This window comes from Xenopus laevis, chromosome 8S (genome assembly GCF_017654675.1).
Source record: "Xenopus laevis strain J_2021 chromosome 8S, Xenopus_laevis_v10.1, whole genome shotgun sequence".
Lineage (NCBI taxonomy): Eukaryota > Metazoa > Chordata > Amphibia > Anura > Pipidae > Xenopus > Xenopus laevis.
In genome coordinates this window covers 26,291,277-26,315,576 of record NC_054386.1, presented here as the reverse complement: position 1 = coordinate 26,315,576, position 24,300 = coordinate 26,291,277, and the positions used below count along the sequence as shown (strand labels likewise).

At 44.6% G+C, this 24,300-nt stretch overlaps 2 protein-coding genes and 1 pseudogene across 2 annotated transcripts; 2 read left to right on the top strand and 1 right to left on the bottom strand.

Annotated features, from left to right (window-relative positions):
• The first annotated feature begins 984 nt into the window (after positions 1–984).
• Positions 985–4,576, top strand: LOC121397781 (annotated as a pseudogene).
• A 351-nt stretch (positions 4,577–4,927) lies between these two features.
• Positions 4,928–5,908, bottom strand: LOC108700494 (olfactory receptor-like protein DTMT). Its single transcript, XM_018233702.2, has one exon. It carries the CDS (start codon positions 5,906–5,908, stop codon positions 4,928–4,930), a length of 981 nt encoding a protein of 326 aa, XP_018089191.1.
• Positions 5,909–6,077: 169 nt separating this feature from the next.
• LOC108700493 (extracellular calcium-sensing receptor) lies at positions 6,078–13,376 on the top strand. The gene is made up of 7 exons (XM_041575215.1): positions 6,078–6,126; positions 9,171–9,390; positions 9,579–9,735; positions 10,523–11,353; positions 11,498–11,743; positions 12,098–12,221; positions 12,478–13,376. Exons 1-7 carry the CDS (start codon positions 6,078–6,080, stop codon positions 13,374–13,376), a joined length of 2,526 nt encoding a protein of 841 aa, XP_041431149.1.
• Positions 13,377–24,300: the final 10,924 nt, after the last annotated feature.

Below are 24,300 nucleotides of genomic sequence, written 5' to 3'. Positions count from 1 at the left end.
AGCCTGCAACCCCAACTATGGCATGGGATCCCCACTGGGAACCAGCAAATGAATCTGTAGCATTGGGCAAGCAGAGGTCAGTGGGAACATGAGTTGCTTGGCCCCCACATATATTTCCATCAGTTATATCTGCACCGACAGCCTTTTATCATATATACAGAATGATTCTCTCTGTAACCTGCCTCTCTTTGTTCTGAATTAGCTTCTATGGGTGGGACCAATCAGCAAAGCAAGGCAAGTTTAGAAATGAAAAGGAACTGTACTTGCTGAAAAATTACATTTGCCATGTGCCAGTTGATGCCCCTGCTAAAGGTTCTCCTTACTTTGTATGAAAATGGCCCAGTTGGAGGTTGGGTTGGGGTGCAACTAGTTCCGAGAGCAGTGACAGGAATCCATTCCCCCCCTCCCAAATCACTTGGGAATAAAGACTTTTCTTTACGAAGATGACAATGACCCAAAGCAGATTTCACTGGTGCACTAATCACTGATAATATGGGCAAAGTATCACCTGGTACCGACCCACCTGACCCAACACCTCCGTGCTAAGGAAATAGTTCTTATATTTCTAGGAGCTGATAGAATAGCTGCTCTATGGGAACACACAGAAGGACAATGAGAAATCATTGGAAGTGATAGCACTTACCGACTGGAGCAATGGTATGATGGGTGCCTTTGATCAGGAATAGAAGCAGCCAAGGCTCTGTCCTTGGGCCCTGGGGTGCAGTTGGCAGGGAGGGTTTTGAGTGCAGCTGCACCAGTCTGGCAGTTGCTTGTTTTATTGCCCTCCCTATTGTCAGCAAAACAAGGTGTTTTTTATCCCAGAATAACGTCCCTGGCACAATAGCAACTTCTGCCAGAACTCCAATGAGTTAGTCCAGTTGTCCTAGTGACCCTTTGCTGCACAACTTCAGCATTGGGCACAGTGATTTGTGTCTGTGGGTGCCACTTGCAATACATTTTAGCACATTCCCCAAGCACAGTGCCATGAAGGGTCTCCTCTGTGCCATAATTTTGCCTCCTTGTGGGCAGCAAGGCCAAAGTCTTCACCAAATGTGAGCTGGCCAAGGTGCTGAAAGCTGGGGGACTGGTTGGCTACTATGGATACTACTTGGCTAACTGTATGTATTAGTGTTTAATATTCATAGGACCCCTATGTCCCACTCATCCTCCTCCTTGCAGGTATGTGTTTGTCTTACTACGAGCCACTACACCACTAACGCCATGTACAACAGTGGCTGGAGCCAGGATTACAGCTCCTTCCAGATTAGTTACTGGTTGTGCAACAATGGCAAGAACTCTGGAGCCGTGGCAGCCTGTGGCGTTAGCTGTAGCAGTATGTGCCCACACACACACTACACACGAGAGAGTGACACTTAGTAACCACTATTGATCAATATCCCACAGCCTTGGCACCATCCACTGATGCCATTCGCACAAATAGCTAGACGCTCATGACTCCACAATTGCATCCAATTTATAAAGTAGAATATCATGGACACAATGGATCTGGAATTATGGGGGAAAAATTGTGGATTGTAGGTAAAAAACATGTCCAATTTGCGCACTGCACTACAATAAGCAAATGAGCCCTTTTAGCTTTTTGAAAATCTAGAAAAATCACATTTTACAAAATGACATTATGAAACAGTATTGTATAGATCCAGTACATCAGTATAATATCTATATATATGTAAAGGTTGTTTTTTTTTATTCATTATTTATTGTTTTATTGGTTTTCATAAACCAAAATAAAATTGTAAAAATACAACATATAAACAGTGGCTATTGATTCATTAGTGTATAACTCTACAGTATGTGTCTCTTCCAGTGTATCTTTGAGTTGTATCAACTCTCCATTTAAGGCTTTTTGAGTTATTCTGTATCTATTCTGTTATCTAATAGTTGCATGGGGTGGGAAAATGGGGGGACAGCAGGAAGGGAAAAGAGTCGGAGACAGTAAAAGGGAAGGGGGGTTACAAAATATTCCAGCTTCTCAGTACATGTCTCAGTGTATCTCTCAAAGTCTCTTTCATAATCCCTAAATAGTACCTTATGTAATGGCGTTAGTCTTGGGTTGGCGACTCTCCAAATACTGGGCCCACGGATGCCACTCCAGTTCCCCCCTCTTAGCTTCTGTCTAGGAGTCTGTCTCTAATAGATTTCATTGTCCTGATCTAATTCACCTTGGAATCCAATGTTTGCAGACCTGGTATTTCTGGTCATTTCCTGTTAGCTGCTAATAGTGATCTTGCTGCTGTTAGGGTGTGTGTGGCTAGTTTATGAGATTGTTTGGAACAAATGGCTCTGATTTTAATACTTAATAGAAATGTGTAGGGGGCCGCCTGAATAGTGCAATGAAGAATCTCGGAGAGCAGAGTTGCTACCATATTCCAGAATTCCTGAGCTACTATGCAAGTCCATCATGTATGTAAAAAGCACCCTTGTTTTCCACATCCTCTAAAGCAGATGGAGTGGTCTGGATTAAAGCTAAGTCTGCTAATACTGTACATGTAGGGCTGCAGTACCATCAAAATGTCATTTTATGCTCTTTCGCTGGAAACTGCACATACAGACGTGTTGTTGGCTGTCTCCCACACATATGACCAGGACTTTTTGGATATCATGAGGTCTAGATCTTCCTCCTATCCAGGGTTTAAAATCTGCTGGGTTAAAACCTGGTAGGAAGCCTTTGTTAAAGAAAATGGTTTTGTATTTACTGTTGGGTGTAACTAGTTTCATCTCGATAGCTATTGAGTCCCACAGATCTAGGGCTTCTTGCAATGGTGGTAAGAGGTTCTTAAGGGTGACTCTGGACATCTTGGGTATCCAAAATAGGTGAGTGGCTAGTTTATGAGATTGTTTGGAACCAATGGCTCTGATTTTAATACTTAAGAGAAATGTGTAGGGGGTCGCCTGAATGGTGCAATGAAGAATCTCGGAGAGCAGAGTCGCTACCATATTCCAGAATTTCTGAGCTACTATGCAAGTCCATCATGTATGTAAAAAGGACCCTTGTTTTCCACATCCTCTAAAGAAGATGGAGTGGTCTGGATTACCACTAAGTCTGCTGATACACGTAGGGGTCATCTTGGGTATCCAAAATAGGTGAGATAATTGTAAAGGGGTTGCATAGTGATTCTCAATGTCTTTCCATGGCTTGTCTGTCGGGGCATGTATATGGACCATAGCTTCTAGTCTGCTGGCCAAATAATATCTATATACATAGATAGTGGGACTCCTAACCCTCCCAGTTACTTAGTCTTGGTCATAATTGTAGCTTTAATTCCGGGTCTCTTTCCCCCCCTACAAAGTCTGATGTCGCCTTTTGTAGCGAGGAAGCTGTTTTTTCGGCGTAGTGTATAGGCAGTGTCCTAAATAGATATGAGTCTTGGCACTGGTGTCACCTTGACAGCTGCTATTCTGCCAAAACCAAGAGAAGTGGTAAGTATGCCACGTGACTAAGTCTTTTTTGAGTTTATCAATCAATTTTGGATAGTTAGCTTTATATAGAGTGTCAAAGGATAGAGTGAGGTTAATTCCCAGATATGCTAAGGCTTTTTTTCCCATATATAGTCAAAATTTAGTTGAAGTAGTTTCAATTTTAGCTCAGTTTTCCAGAACGTAAACATGTTGTTCCAGTTTAACCTATCAAACGCTTTTTGCACATCTAGGGACAGGAGGAGGGAGGAGACTGGTAGTTTGGTGCCAGACATTTTAGATCAATTGCCTTACGGATGCTATCCACCTCTTGACGCCCTGGTACAAATCCCAGCTGATCTTTGTGGATGATCTCGGGATGTAGCGTAGAGAGTCGATTGGCCAGTATTTTTGCAAACATCTTACTGGCTGTGTTGATTAATGAGATCGGCCTGTAGCTATAGCAGTTGTGGGGGTCTTTCCCTAGCTTTGATGTCATTCTTATGGATGCTGTTTGCATGTGTTGTGTTAATGGTGATCCCTCCAGGAGCGATTGATAAAGGTCTTTTAGATGTGATATTAGTTGTTTGTCAAAGTGTTTGTAATATTTTACTGTAAAGCCATCTGGGCCAGGGGCTTTGCTTGGCTTAGCATTTTTGATCTCTGTTTCTATTTCCTCTGTTTTTATTGATGCAGCTAGCATCTCCTGGTTTTCCCTGTTTAGTTGGCTCCACCAACTCTTGAGAAGGTAATGGTAGGGTTAGGGTCATCGCGGCTGCGAAATACTATTAGTTAGAACTATATATATTAACTGAATTCTGTCATTTTCAGATTTAATGAATGATGACATCACCTGTGCCAATAGAGTGATGTGAGACCCCAATGGCATGGGAGCCTCGTGAGTCCTAAATAGGGGAAGTGTCCTCAGTAAATGGCTACAGACAAGCTCCCTGAAGCTCCTTAACCCACTAGGGGGCTGAGGTTGTAACCCTGTACCCCCTGTTAATGTGAGGCAGACTTGGCCAGACTTTGGAACTGCACTGAGAAGCAGAAGATTCCCAGTTACTAATAAAATTAATTTATTTCTGGCAGAGTTGTATGGAACACCTACTGCAAGAACAAGGACGTGAGCAGCTTTGTAAGTGAGTGTGTTCTGTGAGGAGGAGCTGTCTGGGCTCTGTACTGTGTGCCTGTATCATTCTAAGCACCCAATAGCTCTAACCCTATACCTTACTTTTTGGGAGAGCATTCAGAGGAAGGAAAGGGAGAACAGGGCACAAAAGCTGAAGGTGCCATCAGAGTCCAGATTGTTGCAGTTTGGGCTTTGAGAGTATAAACGTGGGGACATTGGGCTGATATTCTGGTTTTGCCATGCTTAAGATAGTTTGGACATACCTTAAATCAAAAACCATCAGGACTCCTAGTCATTCCCAAAACTGATATATAATATCAGTCCTGCCCTTGGAATGGTGGAGCAGATATGAACACGGCTGGGACATTAATAACTTATCTATAGAGAAAAAGTCAAGCTCAAGACTGGGTTCTTTCTGCTCATTGCCTTCATTAGAGCCCCCTTGACCTGCTGGTTCCTCAGACTATATATGATGGGATTCAGCATGGGGGTCCCAGTAGAATATACCATGGAAACTGCCATGTTTAGTGCCTGGGATGAGCTAGCACTGGGCAGCAGGTACATGAAGATCAATGCCCCATAATACAGCAACACCACTATAATATGAGACGTACAGGTGGAGAAAGCTTTAATTTTGCCATCCTGGCCAGGGATCCTCACAATGGCCATGCCAATGAAGAAATAGGATGTGAGAATAAGGATCAGGCACCCCACCCCAAACATGGCTGCAGATAAGGTGGCACAGATATCATTGATCCTGGTGTCAGAGCAGGAGAGCCTTATAAGAGGTTGAACCTCACAGTACATGTGCTTTATAGAATTTGCCCCACAGAACACAAGGCCCAATGTGAGGAGGGTATTGATGGTTGCGTTGAGAAGCCCACACAGCCAGGCAAACACGGCCAACAGCACACACGCACTACGATTAATGATGAGCGTATAGTGCAGAGGCCGGCATATTGCCACATAACGATCACAAGCCATGGCTGCCAACAGCATGCATTCGACTGTGGCACACAGGGTGAACAGGTAGGCCTGGCTCATGCAGCCTGCAAAGGAGATGGTGCTGCTCTGCAGAGCAATGTCACACAGTATGTTGGGGACAGTAATGGACGTATAGCACATGTCCAGGAGAGACAAGTTCACCAAGAAAAAATACATTGGAGTGTGAAGGTGGGCATCCACTGTAATGGCTACAATAATGAGGCAGTTCCCCAGCACTGTCATGAAAAACACAGTCACATACACTAGAAATATGAACCCCCTGAAACCAGAGAGGTGGGACAGACCCAGAAGGGTGAATTCCATTGAGATAGTCTGGTTTCTCTGTTCCATGGTCTCACCATGAACAGCTGCCATTTCTGTCGTCTCCTCTGTGCTCCCTGCGACAGCTGCACAACATAAACAGGAGTCGACTTCCCCCCACCAGACAAATAGAACCACCAGCTAACAGGCACAACCCTCCTACTATAATACAACATGTATCAGTTTGAGGAAATAATTGGGGTTACACAAACTAATATCCAACATGGCGAGCCATGAACACTGGGCACAGGCATTTGTGGTGCCGACATCCTGTTGGAAGGATTTGAGCCATGATGGATACACTGAGCATTTAAAGGACTTTAGCTTGAAAGGGATTGGCAAATGACCGTGAAACACCTTGGGAGACTGATAAATGCAATTGTGCAGATTGTGTAGCGTTGTAGGAACTTACTGGGCTACTTACCGGCATTTGTTCTGAAAGCTCAGAGAAGCCAATAGAAAAACTGGCACAATGAATAGACCAAAGAGCTAACAAGAAGCCAGAGAATGGCATTCAGTACAGAAAGTGCACTGGTTCTGGGGCTCAGGAACTTCAATGCTCTTTAAATATCTCAAAAATATCTACAATATCTACTTGTTGTGGCTAAATAATCTTATGTTTGGGTATTTGGTAGATTTGTAGGAAGAACCTCAACTGGTTCTGTTTCAGTAGGTTTAGTATCACCTGTATTTGTGTAAAATGAAGAAGAAATGCACAGTGGTTTTATAGGTTGCACTTCTGCTCTCAAGAGCCCTGTGGTCCCTGTTGAGTATCAGATCTGAGACGTAACACGTGCCCCTCTAGCTCAACAGAAAACCGCTATCATTACCTTAACCAATAGTGTGTGTATAGATCTAGTGCAGGGCTGTCCAACTGGTGGCCCGCGACCCCCCTCATGTGGCCCTCCACATCAAAGTCTGCCTGCTGTGTCTGTTTACCATATGTAAAATTTAAAAGGTATCACTACAGAGATTAACTGGCCCCTGCATTGTCTCAACCTCAAATTCAGGATAATCCCCCTGCATTGTTCACACCTGTGATCCCCTTGTATTGTTCACACTTGTGACACCTCTATTGTTCACTCCCCTAAAGCCTGTACTGTTCACACCTGAGACCCAGACTGAAACTGCCCACATTGTTCACCTGTTTACACCTTATTCAAAATGCTAATGGGGCACCAGCACTGTGTCACTGTATGTAGTACATATTAGACTGGTCCTGATTCCTGTCTCCTGCTCTGGTCTGTCTTTCCTATGCTCCCTGTGTGTGACATACTTTGGTATTTGTTCTGGGGGTTTGTTAGCATTTGAAAATTATTGTTAGTGGCCCCTAACGTGTTTAATCATATGCTGGGGTACTGTATTATACACAGGGGAGGAGGAGGCATATGGATTTATGGGTATGATTTAGCTTTTTTCACATATGAGTGACATCCTTGCCAGGGCAGGCACAAGGTAGTTTGGCCCCCTAGGCAAGAGCTTCACTCAGTGCCCCCCTGTCCTGCATTACCATTTCCCTCCTTACCATGATGGTTTTTAAATAAAGAGAGCAAGAAAATACTGCCCCTGTATCTGTACCAGCAAGCTCAGCAGCCATACAGCATCATACAGCCCTCCTGCAGCCATCATATTGCCCCCAATCTTTACCTGTGTCAGCAGCAGCCAAAAATAAATCTGATCACATAATATTGCCCCCAAGTATTTATGTACCCGTGCCAGCGCCCAGCCAAGCAGCAACAGCAAACATATGCGCCCCAAATCTGTACCTGGCTGTGCCAGCAGGAAGCTTTACACTATTACTACAGTAATAGAAAGAATGTCTTCAGTTCAGTACAACTGTGCAAGGCTGAGAGCAGCGAGAGCCACACCAAGCAGGCCGCCAGCTCACTGCCTCTCTCTGTCACCCAACATATCAGTGACGTCATTGACGCGTGTACGCACGTCGCGGTGCACCGCACAGAAGGAGTGATTACTATTACTTACAGCAAGAGGGAGAAGGGGAAGGAGATCGATTCCACCCAACTGGGTGACCGTGATTACTGAAACAAATTATTAAATAAACGCTGGAAAAAAGTGTGCCCCTAAATGATGGCACCCTAGACAGCCGCCTACTCTGCCTACCCCTACTTCCAGCCCTGATCCCTGCAGTGAGCACCAACCATTTGGTTTTTTGGTGTGCTATTAATGTGGACATGGTCTTGCGGTAACATGGGTGTGGTTTAAAGTGGGTGTGGTCTAAAAACAGGGAGTGGCTAACACTGGCTTCCGTTATCGGCCCCCCACCATGTAGATTGGAAAAATTCCGGCCCTCGGTACCATAGAAGTTGGACAGCACTGATCTAGTGGAACGTGGGTTCCGTTTTCTTCCTTACCCCAAACTGGGGGTCAGTGACCCAAGCAACAAGTGCTGAAATTGGTTTATATGGCAGCTTCTATTTAAGTAATACATATATCCAGATAGGTACTGGCATCCCAACATTGAATGTTTCCCTGGTAGAATATTATCATCCCGATATGATTTCCTTGGCACAGTGACTTGTGTTGACAACAGCGGATATCACACAGGAGAAGCAGCCTTCCAGCTGAGACCTTCTTTGGGATAAACACTAGAGTCCTTGCAGCTTGCATGCCAAATTGCTCAGTTATTATAGAGCCAATCACAATAATTATCAGAGCAATTGTGGGGCCAGGAGTGAATGAACTATGAATCAAAATGATTACAGTTAAATATATGGTGGATAATAAGGATAATTTGTCAGGAACCGCAGAGGATTAGGATATCCCAGTTGGCCAAACAACACATAGCAAAGCCCATATAAACCTGAGGAAACACTGTGCCAGGACAAAGACCCCGACAGCAAGCACTTGCCTTAGTGCTCCCCCCATCCCACGGGGCACAATTTGCTTCATCTGCTGAAGATCAAGGCAAGTTCTGTGTTAGACATTATAGTTTGGGTGGAGTTCCAGCTGGTTTCAGTGTATAATATTGGCACTTTTGGGGCTGCATCTGCCATATTGCCTTTTAGGTTTAAGGTTTAGGTTTTTTTGTTTTTTTTTATGTGGCAGTAGCACAAACCAAAGTATTTTCAGTTTTAGGTTTAAGGCACATGTTTGCTTTGCAGAGTTAAGGCTCAGAAAGGAATGGAGCAAAGCAGTAGTGGGGCCTACAAACCTTCATGCTGTTAAGGACTTTCATGCAAATTGACATTATTTTTGTAAGATTCAGACAAATGACAAAACATAGAGGTTATTGGTTATGAGTCTCCCTTCCTTGCTTCTTATTATAGAGAATAATGTCGTTGCTGTGTCTCCGCAGGTGTTGGAGCGATGGTTGGCTGCTTGCTGCTATTGATTATCCCACTCCCATTTGCCTATGTGTTGGGCCAGACTGCCGGCTGTGTCCTCTCTGCCTCCACTCTCACTGGTTACAACCAGGAGGGAGCCATCACTTTGGGCCTGATAGTTCCCATTAACACCATTTCATCTCCCAAAGTCCTTTTGTTTAAAGAGCGACCAGTTCCTCATCTTTGTGATCTGTAAGTACCTCCACCACCACTATAAGATGCCACAGAGCTTTGCTATGGGTAGGAGAGAGACTAACGCCCTTTGCACACATTAGTAGATTAGGGAGGTGAGACAGGGATAATCAAGTTGGGGAAAATAGCACTAAGAGTGAGATCCCTCTGCCCGACCCGTTACTGTAGGAATCTTCATTGTATTGCAGATATAGGAGAGATCAGTACAAGTCCATCATTGCTCTGCTCTTTGCCACTGAAGAAGTCAACAAAAACCCCCATCTTCTACCAAATATCACCCTTGGATTCCAAATGTTGGACTCCTGCTTTTCTGAGGATTCTTCCCTCCGAGCAACATTGCAGGCCGTAACAGGGAACAACCAAAATGCCCCCAACTATAAATGCACCCCCCGGACAAAAGTACCAGGTATTCTTGGGGATCCCTTATCAACCTCCTCTGTGGCAATGGCAAGAGTCCTTGGGCTTTGGAGAGTACCACAAGTGAGTAAACAATTCTTCACCACTGACTGATAGAGACCTCATCTTCATTCATTAGTAGCACTATGGGTTGTTTAATAACCTTAAGGGCTGGGACACACTGGGCGATTTGGGGAGATTTAGTCGCCTGGCAACTAATCGCCGCGACTTTCCACGACTTCGTAAAACGAATCGCCGCGTGTGATTAGCGCAGGCGATTTTTCATTTTAGCCAGGCTCAGAGCGAGGGGAGGCATTCGGGGAAGATTGGTTGTGGAAAGTCGCGGCGATTAGTCGCCAGGCGACTAAATCTCCCCAAATCGCCCAGTGTGTCCCAGCCCTCACTGGCTTATCCTTGGTTGTGTCTATGATGTTTGTGATGAGCAGAAGGTGATATTACTACACCCTACTGCATTACAATGATTATCAATGGGCATTTATATGTGGAAAGGTGTTGGGACAAGTCTGAAGGCTGAAGCTACTAGAGATAAAACTGTTTGTGGGCAGGTAAGTAATGCCCAATGAGGTTGGAATGATGATATCTATATCTTTAGCAGGGCTTCATACAAAGCAAGGTCTTTATGTCAACATTATTAGAACAGTACTACTGTTGTTGATAGTCTCTGAGTAGACAAGTAGACAAGTATCATGGTTTTTGTAATGTTGATCCATTCTAGGTCAGCTATGCCGCATCTTTCCCATCTTTGAGTAATAAAGTGGAATTCCCATCATTTCTTAGAACCATAGTGAGCACTGAGGGGCAGCCGTATGCCCTGGTCGAGCTGTGTAAAACATTTGGATGGTACTGGATTGGAGTATTAATCTCATCAACAGATTATGCCATTCAAGGTGGAGTGGTTTTCAAGAGAGAGGCTGCCAAGAACGGAATTTGTATTGCCTACTATGAAACTATAGCTCTAGAGTCAATCAGCCAGAGTATTCCTTCTATTATAAAGAATGTCCAGAGTATAACAGCCACTGTCATTGTCCTCTTTTGCTCCCCTGCCGAGGTCAGCGCAATTTTAACAGAGGCCCTTCAGCAAAACGTCACCGGGAAAATATGGATAGGGGTGGAAGCTTGGTTTACTTCTCCAGTCTTTCTCAAAACAGAGTACTGGAACCTTCTTAATGGTACAATAGGGATCTCAAGAAGCAGAAGGATCCTCCCATATTTCACAAAGTTTCTCCAAGACTTCTATCCTTCCAGATACCCAAGAATGCTGAACATCTACCAGTTCTGGGAGAGGACCTTCAACTGCAAATGGACAGCACTGAACAGCACATCCAGCTCCTCTCAGACAAACAGTAAGACTTGCACAGGCTCTGAGAGAGTCATAACAGATGATATTACAGAATATAATGATCCCATCTCACAGTTCGTATATATGGCTCATAATGCCCTCTATGCCCTGGCTCATGCTCTTCATGATCTGATGTCCTGCACACCTGGGGAGGGGCCATTCTCTGGAGGATCCTGTGCCCATAAGCAAGATTTCCAGCAGTGGCAGGTAAAAATTATTATTTTCCCCTTTTTTAGAGGTCTACCCTTGGCTTCTTACATACACAGATCTTATTTTAAAGCTATAGGGCAAATAATGGTCCATGTTATGCTACCTTCTCTAACACCCAATGTCATGTTCTCTCCCAAACAGCTCCTGTACTACCTGAAGAAAGTCCGGTTTGTGAACACTGCCGGGGAACTGGTGGAGTTTGATGGCAATGGGGACAGCTATGGGAACTTTGATATTCTCAACTGGCGTTTGGTAGGGAATCTCACTGGTCGCTATGTAAAAGTTGGGACATTCAATAACTACATCAATAGTGAGCAGAGGCTTTCCATCAATACTAGCATCATCCAATGGGCAGATGGACAGAACAAGGTCAGCACAAGACACAATGTAATTTGTTTTATCCTGACTCCACCAGAAATCCCCTCCTCTCTATTTGATGTCTATTTCATGCTGACATAGGGTCCTACAAAGACACCTCATTCCCCAAATTACTGCAACCCTACTTTCACCAAAACATGTAGCATAAAAGATGAGTGGTAAGCACCATATATTCATTTTGTTATTTTAAAAGCGTGAATGCAAGCAGGTCACTGAACTTTGTACAGATGAGGCCCCTGCCCTTTCCCTTTGTTGTGTATTGAGAGCCAACTGGATGTGAAGGTTACCATGAGAGCCCAAATGCTGAAGTACAATACACATGCATGTATATCTCCTTTCTCCTTCCTTTGGTTCCACAACAAGGTCCCAAGCTCAGTCTGTGCCGAAAGTTGCCCCCCTGGTTACAGGAAGGCCCTGCTCATTGGTCAACCGCTTTGCTGCTTCGACTGTGTTTTCTGCGCAGATGGAATGATTTCCAGCCAAATAAGTAAGTTAATTCCTTAGTTATATATTATTTATCAGATGATGGGAAACATTATCTTATTAAAACAAAATGGCTTTTCTTATCATGGATAATACCAAGCATTTAAGAAACCCCCTTTATGTAGAGATGGCATGATCCAGTTCTGGGGAAGGTCATGGGCATGATGGCACTACTGTTTAACATCACACAAGGACCATGTTACAGTCTCGTTACAAGTGGTAATTATTAATGGATTTAATTTTCTCCATTTGTCTTACAGACTCTGTTGATTGCCTAACCTGCCCCCCGGATAAGTGGCCAAACAGCCAGAGAAACCAATGCATCCCTAAAGTGATTGAGTATCTCTCCTACCAGGAGCCACTGGGGCTGCTTTTGGCCTTTTTCTCCATGATCTTCTCCCTCTTTACTGTAGCGATACTTTGTGTGTTCTTCAGGTTCCGAGACACTGTAATAGTGAAAGCAAACAACCGTTGTCTCGGTTACCTCCTCCTCCTCTCTCTGACATTCTGCTTCCTCTCATCCATGACTTTTATCAGTTTCCCAACCAATGTGACCTGTTTAATCAGACAAAGCATATTTGGAGTCACCTTTTCCCTTTGTGTCTCCTGCATCTTGGCCAAAACCATCATTGTAGTCATGGCTTTTAAAGCCACCAAACCAGACAGCCGACTGAGGCAGTGGGTAAGTTCCAAGACAACTGTATTTGTGGTTAGTCTTTCTACCACGGTGCAAGCAGTTCTCATAGCTGTGTGGTTGTCTGTGGCCCCACCTTTCCTGGAACACAACATTCACAGCATCGTCGGGAAGGTTGTACTGGAATGTAATGAGGGTTCCGTCCTCATGTTTTACTCTGTGTTGGGGTATCTTGGCTTTCTGGCCTTGCTAAGTTTTATTGTTGCCTTCCTTGCTAGATCTTTACCAGATAATTTCAATGAAGCCAAGCATATCACCTTCAGCATGCTGATCTTCCTGAGTGCCTGGGTGTCTTTTATTCCAGCCTATCTCAGCACCAAGGGCAAATATGTTGTTGCAGTGGAGATTTTTGCTATAATAATGTCTGGCTCTGGGCTCCTGTGCTGTATATTTTGCCCAAAATGTTTTATAATTCTATTTAGGCCATCAATGAACACCAAGGAGTTTTTAGTCTCATCGAGGTGAAATTTTGATTGAATGTATAACAGATATGTACAAATGAATAATAAATTGATGTTGTTAAAGTCATAGAATGCAGAGCCTGAGGTTTTGTCCATTATATAATACAAATAACTGGGGAGGAGGAGCAGGTGTTTTTGGTTACATTGGTGTGATATGGAGGCTGGTGGATCTAATAAGGCTTCCATGCATTGACCATGGGCGGATTTTCATTAAGGCTAGGGAAGGCTAAGCCTCCCAAACCTATTTGACATGTAAAACTAAAGAAAACCTGCTCTGTTGCTGACTGCCACTGGCCCTTTAAACAGCACTAGAAAGCTCCTGTCCTGCATCTGGACCGATGCTGTAGTAACCAGCTGCACACTGATTGGCTCTTACTGCTTGCAGATTGCCCAATCAGAGCACATCTGTCTTTACAGACATTAAAATTATCAGCTACAGAAGTAGGCGGGGCTCAGGAAACTTTACACACAGGAGGCACCATCCAATGTAAAGACAGATGAGAGGGACCTGCACAGTTTGCTACATACTAAGAGAATATTTATAGTGATTTCCAGAACACTGACAGGTACAATATACATTCTGAGGTCACCTACAGCAGCTGCTGTTCCAGTCCCTGTCACCCTTGTGCTAGTGATGGATTAAACCGTTCCTTTTTTATGGTTTTCTTTTTAATTTTTCTTACAGTTCTATTGTATTGTTCATTATATATGAGTTCATGTGGAGCCCCCATACAAATATATTATCATGATACGTCCTGAGGATCATGTACATAAAATATGTCATGTTTACTGTTTTTCCTGACGGTATTATATATAAAATTAGCACTTCATTTTTCCTCATATAGGTTCTGATGGTATAACTGATGAAATTGGTACTTGGCATTTATCCTGACCTGTTTTATAGTTGTGGCGCCCTGAGGCCTCCTGGTCCTAGTGCCTGCCGATTGTGCGCACCCCCCGTAGCGATGGGCGCTGGGGGACGCGGTGTTCCCTATGTGGCATGCCGCCCCTAGAATTTCGCTGCCCTAGACCCAGGCCTTTGTGGCCTCGCCACAAATCCGGGCCTGCCTGTTTATTAAGGATTTATTATAATTGAAATTAACAATTCATTTAGCCTGGATGCATCCTAACCCTAGTGATTCACTTCCTTTCATGTCATATGTGTTCTGTGTCAGTTAATGTGCCTGTGTCTGTACCCGCTGTCTTCTATTGTATATGTTGTATACTCTATCTATACACTGTCTATGTTGTGCCTGGGGTGCCAGTAACTGATGTGTAAATGTGCCTAGTGTGTCTGTCATAGAACGTGTCTGTCTTTCTTTTCATATAATGTGTAGATTTTGGCATTTCCCAACCTGAACAATAGTCCCAACTTCATTTCTGCACAGTTCCCATTAAATACATGGGAGGAAGTAGTTGGGGTAGGATATTTGTACATAAGCAGAGAATCTAATATTAGCTTTAAGTAAGCCAGTGTATGTCCATCTTTATATCAGAAAAAAAAGAGAAAGAGCTGACCCATGTAACTGCACCCTCCCATCCACGACATCCGAAATGGTTAAATTAAAACATAACTTTTAATACAACGTTAAAACTAATGTCCAGTGTGCAACTTTAAAATATCAGTTAGCAGCAGGAGGCTGATCGAGTAGGCAAATAGGTGGTTTCAATTGGTTATATGCTGTTGCACCTATATAACATACTAATAATCGACTGATAGCCAAAATGATCATTTAGCATATTTAATATGCCCCAGTGATAGAGTGTAGTCGCTGGCAAGTTCACCCAGAGGATACCACTTACAGTGCCAACCCCTTCACGTACTTCGAGATCCCTCCCATAGAGTGGTTAGATAGGCGTACTTGTGTCGTTTAGGCTGGTGATCCAAGGCCATTATCGTAACACAATGTTCAGTAGAGTACAGTGTGCCTTAGGCACATCAAAGCCTAGATTTGCTATTAAAGCTGGCACTCGGATCCAAAAGAGCCTCCAACCCCTTCACCCACAGCGAGTTCCCTCCCGATCCGTGAGAAAAGCTTGTTGTGGATGGGAGGTTGCAGTTACATGGGTCAGCTCTTTCTCTTCTTTTTTTCTGACATATGTTTAACTATTTGATCCTGCACACCATCTCCTGTGTTTGATGGTTGGTGCTCCCCAATATCTAACTCTTATGTCCATCTTTAGCCTACCCAAACGATAAAATCACCCTCCGCCTATGGCATTGACTAAGCTTTCTGTTGGACTCTGTCCTGCCAAAACCTCCCAACAACCCCCTGTCTCATGTCACATAGGTGTCTACCTCTAGCCTTTGTAGTATTACCAACACAACCTTCCTCACAATCTCACAATCTATGGGCCCCAATAATGAGACATTGAAGTGTCTTACTCAAACACTGGTAAATAACTATTGAAAGATGGGACCTGCCTAGAACCATAGGGATAATGATAGGTGTGTTTTCATTATATCTTGCATTTCTCATTTACTCAAGGGCTTCAGTTATTTTGTCAGTTACCAGTGCAGTTTAGTAAGAGAAAGTGGCTTAACTGTTGGAGACAATGAAGAAAGTAGCTGACTTTTAAAAAAAGGCTTCATTCAGGCCACTAAACACAAGTACAACATAAGGAAGAGTGAGTACATAAGGAATAGCCTTACTGAAGATCTGGATGTGTTAATTAGTATTAACATAATATAGTATAAAATTTCCATTGGGCTCTACAACAGAAGAAGACTATACACTAACTGGAATATTCAGAGCACACACAAACACAAAATAAGATCCTATGGTTTCAAAAATAGTATGGGATCTGATCAGAGCATGAAAGAGGATTACTGAGAAGTGGAGCAGCTCTAGAGAAGCCTTGAAAGAACATATTTGAAGAGGCTATGAAAATGGCAATGAGTTGTAGAGCCGGGTGGTTGGGTGAAGACTTCGGTAATAATGATCAGCCAAGATTGGGACAAGATACACTTAACTTCAAGATGGTCCATTTACCCTGCACCTCTTAGATTTTCCCATACTCTATTTAAGTGATTCCCAACTAGTGGCTCTGGTACAACATGTTGCTCACCAACCCCTTAGATGTTGCTCCCAGTGACCTGGGCCAGTGTTCTGCCAGACAGAACCTCCTAAAGGCTGCAAGTTTGCATAGGGGCTACCAATAGCCAATCACAGCTTACAATTGGCACCCCAGGGACATTTTTCATGCTTGTGTTGCTCCTCAGCTATTTTTACATTTTGAATATGTTGGGTATCTAGGCCGCAGCTACTGTGTCAGGAGATGGAATATGTTAATATTCTCCTTCATATCAGGTAGAGAAGGTTAGGAAATACGTGTGACTAATCCCCATGGAGTCACAAGGCACGGAACTCTTGTAGGAACCAGGAATCCCTTGTGCATCGCTGATATTTACCCCTTTTACACTCTGCTGCTTGCAATCCAGCCAGTCACAGCTATTTGGCATCAGGCTTATCTAGGGGGGCCAGCCCAGGAAACTGCTACGGTTGGAAGGGGGAACAGCAGGTGATATCAATCTAGAATGGACACAATGTGCATAAAGTCAATACACACGCCTGCCTCTACTCAAGAATAGCGGATCTACCGTCGCTGGGGAACCCGAAAGCAAATGCCACCCCACAACTGCCAGTAGCACCTGGGTTCTCTAGGTTGAATGAACAGACGCACCATCCTACACCCAGTCATTTTAAAAAAACTGAAAAAGTGAAAAAAGTGCTGCAAAAAAGAAAGCTTTGACAATGAAAGGGGTTAGAGCAGGGGTTCCCAACCTATTTTACGTGTGAGCCTCATTCAAATGTAAAAAGATTTGGGGAGCAACAAAAGCATTCAAAAAGTTCCTGGGGGTGCCAAATAAGGCCTGTGATTGGCTATTCAGTTGTCCTATGAGGGTTGGCAGCTACAAGAGGTTCTGTTTGACCATAAACCTGTTTTTTATGCATCAGAATATGCTTCCAAGCCAAGAATTGAAACATAAACCCATCTAATTCTGGGCAGTGTCATTCTGCGGCTACTAAAGCAAATAAAGTTCTATCTTGCATAAAAAAGGGCATCAATGGATGAAAACATAATTATGCCTCTTTATAGGTACCTGGTAAGGCCTCATCTGGAGTATGCAGTGCAGTTTTGGACTCCAGTCCTTAAGAGGGATATAAATGAGCTGGAGAGAGTGCAGAGACTAAGTGCAACTAAACTGGTTAGAGGGATGGAAGATTAAATTATGATGGTAGACTGTCAAAGTTGGGGTTGTTTTCTCTTGAAAAAAGGCGCTTGCGAGGGGACATGATTACACTTTACAAGTACATTAGAGGACATTATAGACAAATAGCAGGGGACCTTTTTTTCCCATAAAGTGGATCACCGTACCAGAGGCCACCCCTTTAGACTAGAAGAAAAGAACTTTCATTTGAAGCAACGTAGGGGGTTCTTCACAGTCAGGACAGTGAGGATGTGGAATGCACTCCCGGGGGATGTTGTGATGGCTGATTCACTGCCTTTAAGAATGACTTGGATGATTTTTTGGACAGACATATTATCAAAGGCTATTGTGATACTAAACTCTATAGTTATCATAGATATGGGTATATATAAATTTATGTGAAAGTAGGGAGGGGTGTGTGTATGGATACTGGGTTTTCATTTGGAGGGGTTGAACTTGATGGACTTTGTCTTTTTTTAACCCAATTTAACTATGTAACTAACTATGTTTTGATCTTGGAGAAACATCCAAGGGGTTGGGGAGCAACATGTTGTACCATTGTACCAGAGCCACTGGTTGGGGACCACTGGGTTAGAGAAGGAAACAGTGGGCTCTGGTCACAAGAATTTACAATCTGAAAAGAAGCAACTGACTCATGAATTTGTTGAAGGGATTTGGGGATGACCTGTAAGACTGCAAGCCCTATGGAGTAGGGTCCGCTAGCCTTTTGTTTCCTTGACACTAAGCACTTAATCTGTATTGTAATTATATTTTTTATATTTATGTGAATTGTATTTCTAATTATGCACTTATTGTTACTTTTTATTCCAATGACCCCTCGTTTGTTACTACTAATTTATTGTTTTGCTGTACAGTGCTTTGCCCTCAAGGAGCGCTTTACAAATAAAAAATTTACATACATACATGGTGCATTACATGGGCCTGAAACAGGGTTTTGTCTAAAAGTTCCACCCCACCCCCACCCCACCTGCAAAGGTGCCTTTCTTTACCTCCATTTCTCATTTTCTATCTAGTTGTAGTATTTTCCTATCATCTATAGTAGAACACTCACAGTTTCCCTGGGTTGGAAAGTCTAAAGGTGTCATTTCCGACCATAGCTGCACTTGATCTAAGTTACCCACAGTCATTTGTACTAAAATTCCATTCATTAAAGGAGAAGGAAAGGCATTTTTAATAGCGGGTGCCAAAAGTTAGGCCCCCCAAGGGATTGTATCTACTTACCTGACACTCCAGCCCGGGGTTATTCTAGCAAGCACCATGGAGCGATCCTCTTCTTCTTTCTTCAAATTTCCTAGGGCAGACAAATGTGCAATGTTTCGGGGCAAGCCCCTTTCTCAAGCATTGAGAAAAGGGGCTTGCCCTGAAACGTTGCACGTTCGCACTAGTAAACAGCAAGGGGGAACCCTGCTATTTCTTTGCCTTGAGTGCCTGTGTTTTCTACTTGTACCTACCCAGAAATATCCCCTCCTCCCCTGGTCTGAATCATTCCCACTCTCATGTTGAATAAAGCAGTTCATGAACATACCCAATGAATTCACATCTGGTGACAACAGGGCCCTGTGCAGCCATGTGCCTAATTCTCTTTATAGGATTATGGTTATTAGCAGAAGAAGACAATTAGCTAATTACACAAGAAATAGTCTCCCGCCGGCACAGACAGATGTTCATCAAGGTTTATCTGTATCTATTCCCAACACACATGGAGCTTTCACCTTCTTTCTACATAGAATCGCTCGGGAACAACGGAAGCCACTTCTCCTCCTGCTCCTTTTGGGGAGCATTCACCTAATGTTATTTCATTAGTGATGGTTCCTAAAACAGGATCACCTGGAGGAATCTACATGGGAATGTGGAGATGGGAAAAAAAGAAAAATGTGGAGATGGGACCTGGCCCGACAGTGCTGAGAATGATCACAGTGGCCACTGAAGCCATTTGATAATTACAATAGCCGTGGGGTGTTATGGGTGGTCCATAACCAGTACTTAGTGATGTCACCACTACGATTGGCACTTAGTGATGTCTCTCCTGTCACATGACTCACTAAGACTTGTGTATATCAAGAACAAATGTTGTGGGAGTTCCATGAGCTGTACAAAAGCCCTCGTCCCTTTCCTGGGGTCACTTCTCAATATCCTTATATTTTACAACAGTGGGTGCATCATTCACTATGCACTTATTTAGATGGATTCCTATACTGAGGGAGAATATTCCTGAAAACACAACATCGGAGGGGCAGATCTATCAGTTGTGTGGCTTCTCTGGAGCCTAGACTACAAGGCCAGGTGCCAGAGACGTAGTCTCATATTACAGAGAATCACTTGCACCCCAGCAACACTCAGTCAATCACTTGCATGATAGCAACTGCGCAGTTAGGGTTGCCACCTTTTCCGGAAAAAAATACCGGCCTTCCTATATATAATCCCTATTAATAACATCGGGATCAACCATCATTTTTACCGGCCAGGTGGCAACCCTATGCGCAGTCAATCAAATGCATCCTAGCAACTGGCAGCCAATCACTTGCATCCCTGCAATGCACAGCCAATCACTTGCATCTCAGCAACTCGCTGCCAATCACTTGCATCCCAGCACCACTCAGCCAAGCACTTGTATCCCAGCAATTCCTACCTGGAATAATCCAGCCCTGTCCTGTCTATTTCCAACCCCTCCACCCACCCATGTTTGGACTGAGATCCAATGGGCTCTGGCATTTCAAGTGTACAGAGATCTAAACAGTCCCACACCTATATGTGTCACCCCCTCCAGCTACTTATACCCCTTGCCTCTCCATCCACCTTTATCCCCAATCATCCCCTCCTTTCTGTACCCCAAACTCCCTCCACCCCCCACATTCCCCAAACTAACCCCTCCCAGCTGTATCCCTCGTCCCCTGTACATGGGATTGTTTGTCTTCTGTAAAGATACATTTCTTCTTCTGTATTGACTGATCTTAGGGCCCCTGTGTGCCAGAAATCCCTAACCGACCCCCACACACACTGGAAATATATGGAAATATTGGATAAAGGGAATAACAGGTGTATTTGCCCTAAAGCTGGTGGGCACTCTGATATATGCCACTGTTCCCCACACTTGCCCCCTCTGGGCAATAGAAAACGCCAGACGACATAAAGACGACAGATATTTATTCCATGCTTTATTACTGGGTGGGAATTTTCCGGACACATGTGATTGGGTGTGGATGTTCTGGACACTTGATTGGGTGGGAATGTTTGGGACACGTGATTGGGTGGGGATTTTCCGGACACATGTGATTGGGAGTGGTTGTTCTGGACACATGTGATTGGGTGGGGATTTTACAGACACGTGATTAGGTGGGAATGTTCCGGACATGTGATTGGGTGGGAATGTTCTGGACACATGATATTGGGTGGGAAGAAAGAAATAAAGCGACCAACCAGTCGGAGACACAGTGGGGGTCATTTATAAACACTGGGCAAATTTGCACATGGGCAGTAACCCATGGCAACCAATCAGATGATTGATTTCACTGTTCAACCTGCAGCTGGCTGAAAAAAGCTAATCACTGATTGGTTGCTATGGGTTACTGCCCAGGTGCAAATTTGCCCAGTGTTTATAAATGAGCCCCAGTGACTTCTCATTCTCTGTGAAACAAAGGACAAGTAAAGTGAGGGGAACACCCCTTTCCCTGTGCTGTTGGAACATTGTTGGTTCTGCTAACAGGAGGAGAATGTGAGGTCCATATTGTGCATCAATTTGACGATTCTTGGGGGATCCAGACGATTTCCCGGTTCCCAAAACAGCCGAACAAGAAGCACTTTCTCATAGAGACGACAAGACAGAGCTTCTGTTTGGCTGCTGTGAGCCCAGCAAGGGTCGTGTGCTTGGGACATCCACCAACCACCTTTCCCCATATTTGTATCCCAGGAATGTGCTTTGCTTAAAGTACCGCACCCACAGACTGGCAGCAAAAGTGCCATGGGGGTGAGACTGGTGCCATGTGGGGGGTGCATTGACCCTGGTGCCCCAATCAGCCAAACAAAAAACACTTTCTTGGCATGGAACAAGGCAGCGCTCTAGTTTGGCTCATCAGAGGGAGGTCTACAGATATTCCCAGCACAATCCCTGTGCCACTCTTAACACCCATGCCCTGATGCCTCTATACCCATCCCTGTACCACCCATACTACCTATGCCCTGATGCCCCTCACATGCTATTCCTGCACACACAGCAACCGAACTAGAGAGCACTTACCCCAAGCTACAGTGGCAGCGCCCCAGTTTGGCCGATATGTGAACACAGGACAGGACACTTGGACAGGGTCTCACAGGGGGCAATTGTGCGGGCTATCACACAGGGCACTAGTTAACCAGCCAGTAGATAGTTTGTCAGCCCAATAACCAAACTAGAAAGCACTTACTCCCACTTGGTAACAAGAGAGGGCCTCAGTCTGGCTAGTGGGCTGACAAGGAGACTTGCTCCCCCATCTCCCTCTACTGACACAATAAGCAGTGGAAATGACATCCGAAGGCTGAAAACAAGAGGAAATGAACAGGGAGGGAAGGAGCCAATGGGAATGAGACAATAAGAGGGAATGGGGGGAATGAGAGGGAATGGAGGGAATTAGAGAGAATGGGGGGGGAATTAGAGAGAATGGGGGGAATGAAAGAGAATGGGGGGAATGAGAGGGAATGGGGGAATGAGAGGGAATGAGGAGAACGAGAGGGAATGGGGAGAACGAAAGGGAATGGGGGGAATGAGAGGGAATTTGCAACACATGATTAAACACCTTAGGGGCCCTGAACAACAATTTCCAAATGCTAACAAACCCCAAGAACAAACCCCTAACAGGCTTACATCCCACAGGTAGTGTAGGGCAAGCACTGGGCAAACAGAGAATGGCACACACAAGCAGCACTGAGCAAGCAGAGAATGACACACACAAACAGCACTGGGCAAGCAGAGAATGGCACACACAAGCAGCACTGAGTAAGCAGAGAATGACACACACAAGCAGCACTGGGCAAGCAGAGAATGGCACACACAAGCAGCACTGGGCAAGCATAGAAGGGCACACACAAGCAGCACTGGGCAAGCAAAGAATGGCACACACAAGCAGCACTGGGCAAGCAGAGAATTGCACACACAAGCAGCACTGGGGCAAGCAGAGAATGGCATACACAAGCAGCACTGGGCAAGCAGAGAATGGCACACACAAGCAGCACTGGGCAAGCAGAGAATGGCACACACAAGCAGCACTGGGCAAGCAGAGAATGGCACACACAAGCAGCACTGGACAAGCAAAGAATGGCACACACAGGGAGGGAAGGCAGAGCAGAGCAGGAGACAGGGAAAGCTATTATTCTAATATGTACTACATAGTGACACAGTGCTGTTGCCCCATTAGCATTTTGAATAAGGTGTGAACAGGTGAACAATGTGGGCAGTTTCAGTCTGTGTCTCAGATGTGAACAGTACAGGGCTTTAGGATATAAACAATAGAGGTGTCACAAGTGTGAACAATGCAGGGGCCAGTTACTCTATGTAGTGATACCTATTAAATCTTACATATGGTAAGCAGACAAAGCATGTGGGGGCCACAGATGGGGGGCAGTTGGACGGCCCTGCTGTAGAATGAAGCATTAGGAAGAAGAGCGTTAGCAGACACAAGACTACTACCCCCCCCCATTCTTACCTGAATTGATTCTGACCTGAATGTGACTATCTTAGCCCTCCAATTTCTTATAATTTCAAAACTCCACCTCAGAAAACGAGGAGCCAATCAAGGTCATGGGCCAAAGGCTGAATAATTAAGATGTAAGTGTCATGTCTTTTGTTTCACTGTGGATGGGGGTGATTAAAGAGACCCCTTGGAACCAAATGTCCCATTAAAATGGAGATTTCAATGGAGGAAACTTCCATTCCAAGAGCCTCCTCCAAACAATGGGGATATTTACACCCTGGGAGCTGAGTGGTCTCTTATTTGTTATGTGAGAGGCCTGAGGTGTCCCAGTATTGGGGGGGGTTCTCTCTTACAATACTGGGTGCATTGTTCACTCTACATCCCACATGTGCCTATGTATTGCTACAGTCTATGGGAGAGTCACAAACTCAAAACCATGCTTTGGGCACGTGTGACCTTTCTGGGCACCATACCTTGCGGTGAATGTGGCCCGGCCCATTGTTTGGACTGTGAAACCATCCCACTGGCTGGGCCTCTGTTTGCTTGATATGCCAGAATCTCAACCCGGACCTGCAAAATTGGTTTGTATCTGTCTGTGTGGCCTGTGTGTTAGGAACAAGACAAGACCCCAAGATTTGGCACATCTCCCTTCCTCATTGGACTGTACCATTTGGGTGCACATTGGTCTCCTGGATCCCCTGTGCCTGGAACAAATGGGCAAAGCATCCTCCTATCTGCTTGGTTTATAGATTGCTATAGAGTATAGAGAATTCAGGTGTCCAAGGCTCAGGCACCTTTCTGTGCAAAGACATGAGCGCAGCTTGGGCTGGGAGGGGGTCACAACTGATTACGTTTTTATTCCATTCTATTGGCCCCTGCGGATCAGTCAGAGTATCATATGGGTGGGCTGTGGTACTGGTGCTTCTCAGTGGGTTCTTGTATGAAGAAACTGCCCAGAGCATGATCCCCAATATGAAACAGTTGCTCTGGCTCTGTCACTGCCAATACAGGGTAACCCAGTGCCCAGCCTA

Bases quoted from the DNA above. Each gene is read 5' to 3' on its own strand.
- LOC108700494 (XM_018233702.2), bottom strand. From the start codon at position 5,908: ATGGCAGCTGTTCATGGTGAGACCATGGAACAGAGAAACCAGACTATC.
- LOC108700493 (XM_041575215.1), top strand. From the start codon at position 6,078: ATGGCGAGCCATGAACACTGGGCACAGGCATTTGTGGTGCCGACATCC. The intron at 9,391-9,578 runs GTAAGTACCTCC...ATTGTATTGCAG, and splicing joins GTTCCTCATCTTTGTGATCT to ATATAGGAGAGATCAGTACA. The intron at 11,354-11,497 runs GTAAAAATTATT...TCTCCCAAACAG, and splicing joins AAGATTTCCAGCAGTGGCAG to CTCCTGTACTACCTGAAGAA.